The 6485-nt window shown below is 37.8% G+C and overlaps 1 protein-coding gene across 1 annotated transcript; it reads left to right on the top strand.

Annotated features, from left to right (window-relative positions):
* Positions 1-3255: 3255 nt before the first annotated feature.
* On the top strand, positions 3256-6139 carry LOC140798954 (GDSL esterase/lipase At1g20120-like). The gene is made up of 5 exons (XM_073153044.1): positions 3256-3538; positions 3937-4067; positions 4572-4802; positions 5425-5680; positions 5838-6139. The coding sequence occupies exons 1-5, from the start codon at positions 3256-3258 to the stop codon at positions 6026-6028; spliced, it is 1092 nt and encodes a 363-aa protein (XP_073009145.1). The 3' UTR covers positions 6029-6139.
* Positions 6140-6485: the final 346 nt, after the last annotated feature.

Genomic DNA, 6485 nt, shown 5'->3' with positions numbered 1-6485 from the left:
AATCGATCCGTAGCTCTCTGATCTACGTTTTTTTTGTATTTACACTCTTTGCCAATTCGAGCTAAAAATGGGACAAAACCATGATATATTACGGATGATGGTGGTGGTGATAGGTGGAGTGGATGTTAGGGTTATGGATGATAATGGTGATGAGGGTGGATAGGTGATGTTGTTTAAGGGATATAGAAGAAGGGGAAGAAGTGGTCGAGATCCCAAAGAAGAGGGAGGACTCGACAGATGAGGGAGATTAGAAGTTAGGAGAGATTTTGCCAATGATAGAGGTGGTAGGTTGGTGAAGAGGGAGGAGGGAGATTAGGGTAGAGAGAAGATAGAGAGGCAAGAAACCAATAATCCAATAGTATAATAATTTTGGCTGCCATCCACACCTTTATAGAGGCTAGCCAACAAGCCAAAATACAATAATTAACCCTAATCATAGTGGACTCCCGCTGATCGCGTTCAAATGCGCCCGATTGCGTTCGAATGCATAAAAACCATTCTTTGTCGATGCGAACGCGATGTAGGCGTTTGATCGCGCCCGACCGTGTTCAAACGCGTATTTTGCGTTCTCTATTTTTGCGAACCTGATGTAGGCGTTTGCAAAGGCGTTCGAACGCGACCTATAAAAATTTTATTTTAATAAAAATAGACAACTAATACAATAAGAAAAGACTCTAACAAGGTGTATCAGCAATGCTTTCTGGACTTCTCACCTTGAGGTCAAGGTGGTGGAAGCGTGGTGGATTGATACAACTAGAGCTGGACCAAGTTGTATCAGAAGGAATAAATTTGTTTGAGAAAATAAGACTTTCTGCCAGGGGGTGTTCAAATGCCAAGGACTCGCATTCGAAACCAGGGACTCGTATTCGAACACTAGGGACTCGCATTCGAACGCACGATTCGAATGCCCGCATGCGTTCACAAAGATAGAGAATGAGATATGCGTGTTGGAACGCCTACATGCATTCGCAAAGATAGAGAATGGATTTTGCATGCTTGGACAGGCTCGGGCGCGTTTGAACTCGCCGCGATGTGAACACTTAGTTTTTTAGGGATTTATTTTGTTGGGTCAAAAGAGTAGCCTCTAAGTACTGTGAAGTGCACTCTAGTTGGATTATGTTATGAATGAAACTTCTTTCTCTCTATCTCCCTTCCTCTCTCTCACTCCTCGAGCACAAACTTCACGTCGACCCCTAGCCGATATCGGCTAGATCCTTTCCATCATCTATCGCTGCTCTACTTCTTCTAGGAGCTACCCCCTTCTCCCCCCTCGTTCGATCTCTTCTCTAATCCCACGTACCCCTATCACTATATTCATTCCATGTCATTTCTTCCACCACTATTAAAGAGCTTCCTTCAATCCAAATACCTAATCTAAACCTATCTTGAGTCCGGTTCTTAACACTCAGCCTTGAAGAGTACTTTAATCACTGGGCTCAAATCTAATATACAGACTGAGGTCAAGGCCTTGATGCCTACTATTTGTAATGATGCATTCTCCTTTGCCGTATTGATGGAGTTGTAGTTGGACTAGCTTAACTATCTTTGCAAAGAGGAGATCAGGAAAACGGCTCACACCCAAGGCCCACTTGAGCCTGCTCCTACTATAGCTCAGCCTGTACATGTGGCTTAGCCCAATCGCTAGCAGATCATGCACCGCTTTGTATTCAATGACATGGAGGTGCATAGAATGAATGACATAGATTTTTTACCATGATGACCTTTTACCCTCAGTTATAAACACAAGTGCCAGCCCACGTCATGTTCCTAAGTGGGCTCGAAGATGACGAACCTGAGTCCACTGATTGGCACAATCGACTCTACAAGTATAAGGACGTAAGTGATTAGTCACCTTGAGGACAAGGTGTCAAAAGTATGGTGGATTGTTATGATCTGACCATGTGAGTTTAGTTAGGTAGATTCAAGTCAATTCTAGTTAGTTGATTTTGCTTATTGCTTTTCATTTCAAATTAGAACGGATATAACCCCAATAGGGCGAATTGGATACGACCCACTATGACTTTATTCATATAAATAGAAGAGGTCATCAGTTATTTAGGATGTGTGGAATGAAGATTTGATTAAATTACTTTAATTATCTCGCGTTTACTGTTATAATCATAACTGTCTATTTTTTTTCCGTAGGAGTAGATCTAGCCTAGAATCCCTATCTCCACCTCCAAACCCTAGATACAATCTTCCTTCATGAGCCACTTATTCTTACAATCAACTTTCACCATCTCACGACATCGGCTAATCCGTTTCAACCCGATTCTAACCTTTTTTCACCCTTTTGGCTATAACTTTTTGCTTCGATCTCCAAATCCACTCTAACTAGAGCCAAAAGAACCCTAACACATGAGCCATTGAAATTTCATAATTTTCCTACAAACGGATCGCTCCAAATCTATTTTGTAATAAAAATGCTAAGTTAGTTGACACACCTCTTGTATGTCATTTTAGACTTTTAAGTAAGCAATCAATAAGGACACAAGACGAGTAGGCTGAGATGGCAAAGGTTCCATAAGCCTCCATAGTAGGAGCTTGATGTACGCCCATGCAGTGAGAGTCATTAGCAAATATATGAGAAATCTAGGTAGGGAGCATTGTAAAGCAGTGAAGTGGGTACTTCGGTATCTAAATTGCACAAAAGATGTTTCTTTATGTAATGGAGGTTCTAGGATCAAACTAGAAGGATTTTCAACTCATGACTTTGTAAGAGATTATGATAAAAGGGAGAGATTCAAAGTTCAAATATTTGAACTGTCCAAAAGGCATTGCGATTTAGAGAACAAAATTTGACAATATGTTCATTTTGAAACTTCTTAAAAAGGTTCTCAAAATCTTTGAACTCTCTCAGAAGTGAAGATCTCATCTGGACATGATTTCTTCTCTCTTCCTTTTTTGTGAGCTTTAGAAATTAGTTGTGAAAAAAGTGGGAGAGCATCCTTAGTTTGTGAGAGGGAGATTAGATCTATAGTTTCTTTCTCAACCCACCTTATAGCTTCCTAATGTGAACCAAAAAGTCAAAGGAACTAAACAAAGTTTAACTAATTCAACTAGATATGCAACAAACTATTCTAACTAATCCCACCAATTATGCATGACTTCGAGAAGTCCAGAATGCGCAAATATTGAGTGTACGTGATGTTTAGCTCGGCGTACTTAGTATGATTTACGTTCAGTTCAACCTCTTCTTATTCGACTAGGAATCAACTTTAATTGAACCCCAACGAGAAAACCAACAAACTTAGCATGGCATCCATTATCTCTTTGCAAAGATATAATATTCCTCTGAAAACTCTTTCCATTCTAATCATTCTCTTCCTTCAACTTCTCCATGACCGAACACGCCGGATTAGTAGTAAGCCCGCCGTACCGGCTGTTCTCGTCTTCGGCGACTCGGTCGTCGACCCCGGGAATAACAACTATATTATCACCCCAGTCAAGGGCAACTTCCCCCCCTACGGTAAGGATTTCTCCGGGCATGAAGCTACCGGGAGGTTCTCCAATGGAAAGATCACCCCGGACATGATGGGTAAGAAAGCAAAATTCTTAATTGGAATATATGATTTACCCCGGGAGGTTTTTCTTCCATTGCCTCAAAACACTTAAGTTAAATTTGACCAGATAATTATTGACGTTCAATTTGACCAGATAATTATTAACGGAATAGAGAATTAATTGGTAAACCTAAAAATATCCCTCAGCAAATTTGCCTACTACCAACGACAATGGTTCCTTGGCAAAGGTGGTACTTTGGTCATATAACTGAAATGGTAACTATCTATCAGAACGTTTTTGAGATAATAATAGTAAAATGTAGGAGTAGAATAATAAATAATTGTATGCTAAGATCTTAATAATATTAAAGCGAAGAATAGGGTGGAAGAGTTGATGCCATGCATTCACGTTGATTTGGACTCTTCGGTCCAGCTTCTGCTCTTGGGGTGAAGGAGTTGGTGCCTGCATATCTTGACACCAGACTAGTAGATCAAGACCTTCTCACCGGAGTAAGTTTTGCTTCGGCTGCATCTGGATTTGATCCTCTTACATCTACAATAGCGGTATGCCAAATATATCTTATTTCATTTCATAACCTGCGTTTCAATAATTAATGGGTGCTTCTTTTTTTTCATTGAGTACGTCAAAAGGTTTTTCTGTATATCCTTATAAAGATATACTCTTCAAAACACTTAGATTTTTGTATGAATACTCGTTAAAACCATTAGTTTTTGTATGGATATATAACTTCGAATCTAAATAATCGTTTAAATTTCATCAAGTTAACCGTGAAGGGACATAATAAATATCTTTACTATTATTTGCACACATTCCTTTCAGTTAAGAGTATTCAAATTTAGTTCCATGAACTTGTGTAGTTCTGGACTATTGTAATGTGATGAAGTTTATTTATGGTGGAAAAAATTACTTCTGATGGGAGGAGGCAATTTAGGATTTACTTAGAAAAGGTACGTCTTTTTCAACTAGTAAATTACAAAGAAATTTTCTCATATACATCTAATATTTTTTTGAGTTATGACTGCTTTGTTTCTTTCTTTTAATTCCAGTTGGCCATACCAATGATGAAGCAACTAGACATGTTCAAAGAATACAAGGAGAAATTAAGAAAAATTGCAGGCGAAAAAAAGGCTGCAAGTATCATATCTGAGAGCCTATACATGGTGTGTTCAGGGAGCAATGATGTGGCTGAGTACTTCCTTGATCCTCTTAGGAGGCCAATAAAAGATATAGCAACTTACAGCGAATTTTTGATGCAAACTGCTTCAAGCTTTCTTCAGGTGACATCGGTTCTACTTGTATTTGTTTAGTAAGAGCTATAGATATTGATATCACGCAGAACTATAAACAAATTTCAAAATTTTGAAATGCTACCCCTCTGAATTCTCCTATGTTGTAGTATTTTTGTGATTAATCTAACCAATCTCTAATAAAACAGTAGCTGAGATAGACATATTCCGTGAAGGATACTATGTTATACTATTTAAAATATCTAAAATACTCCTCCTTTTTTCATTTGTCATAACTACTAGCCCTAATGGCTGACCTTTTAAGTTAAATTGAGATCTAAATTGCCTCGAGCTGTTCATTGGATGGAGAAAATATGATTGAAGAAAAGTGAGTTAGGGAAGTCAAAATTTCTCTTATTTATATAGAACTTTTAGAAGAGAATATTAGAGAGAGCGACAAAAATTGGAATCTAACGGCCACCTTTTTTCTCCCTCCAATGGTAAAGAGGAAAGGAGGGAAAGGAAGAAAAATGCTGTCTTTCCTTCACTTCTCTTCTTTCTTTCTTACATCAAAATAGGAGGACCAAAATTATGGATATAAATTGTTGTTAAGATTGAAATTGGTTAAATGATAGATGTCAAGATTCTTAGATGACTATTCTGCTTTCTGTAGGAGTTGGTCAATCTTGGAGCAAGAAGAGTTGGTGTCACCGGATTGCCACCAATTGGATGTCTACCATCACAAAGAACAATTGCAGGAGGAGTCCTCAGAAGGTGTGCTGCCAATCGCAATGATCTTGCAAAGAAGTACAATGAAAAGTTAAAGAGAGAATTAAATCGGCTTACTGCCAAAGATTCAAGAACAAAACTCATATATGTTGACATGTACTCAGTCTTACTTGACCTAATTCAGAAACCCCAGAAATATGGTAAGTTTTACTACAAGTGCAGCAAAAATATAAAGTTGAAGTTTGAAAAATACCCATCATATACTTCCATGGTCATTAATTTGTCTTTAGATTGACTTCAGTCATTAACTTCTAGATCAAGTTGAGTTTTTTGAGGTTTTTGTACACTGAATTGCAGGGTTTCGAGTGTCAAAAAGGGGTTGTTGTGGGACAGGAACATTGGAGGTTGGAAAACTGTGTAACAGATTATGTCATGTTTGCTCCAATGTGTCAGAGTATTTGTTCTGGGACAGCTACCATCCAACCGAGAGAGCATACAAGATCATTGTGGATAAGATTATTCAAAGAGATCTCCACTTGCTACTCTAAGAAGCATGTATGTTTGAATTAGGCATAAGTATTTGAAGTGAATCAATTTTCATCATACTTTTTTGTTGTTTTCTTTGGTGATAATTGATTAGGAGGCCTGCCTTCATATAACCTCCAAAGTTCTATCTTCAAGAGCTACCGCAGAAAATAAAGAAGGGATTGATTTCACCTTTTATAGATATACTACAATTTGAAACTTATTTTGAAGATAGTTTTTGAATGTAAATTAATAGTAATAGGTGAAAGACATTATAAGGAAGAAAACTACTCAAAAGCATGACATGCAAAAATTTTACGTGGAAAAACACCCTAGTAAGTGAAGGTAAAAAATCAACGATTCTTTATCTAGGATCAAATCAAACATTATAATCAATTAGCAATTACAAGATGATTTACAGACTGCCTATTGATATGCATAACTATATTTATAATAACTTGCAAAACTCCCCTGTGATGA

This window comes from Typha latifolia, chromosome 12 (genome assembly GCF_019914945.1).
Source record: "Typha latifolia isolate L0001 chromosome 12, TyphaL0001v2, whole genome shotgun sequence".
In the NCBI taxonomy this organism is placed as follows: Eukaryota; Viridiplantae; Streptophyta; class Magnoliopsida; order Poales; family Typhaceae; genus Typha; species Typha latifolia.
This window is presented reverse-complemented; position numbering and strand designations above follow the sequence as displayed.

What these genes read in the sequence shown, in the direction of transcription:
- LOC140798954 (XM_073153044.1), top strand. Translation starts at nt 3,256, where the DNA reads ATGGCATCCATTATCTCTTTGCAAAGATATAATATTCCTCTGAAAACT. An exon ending in CTGCTTCAAGCTTTCTTCAG is followed by an intron (nt 4,803 to 5,424) that starts GTGACATCGGTT and finishes TGCTTTCTGTAG; the next exon opens with GAGTTGGTCAATCTTGGAGC. An exon ending in TCAGAAACCCCAGAAATATG is followed by an intron (nt 5,681 to 5,837) that starts GTAAGTTTTACT and finishes ACTGAATTGCAG; the next exon opens with GGTTTCGAGTGTCAAAAAGG.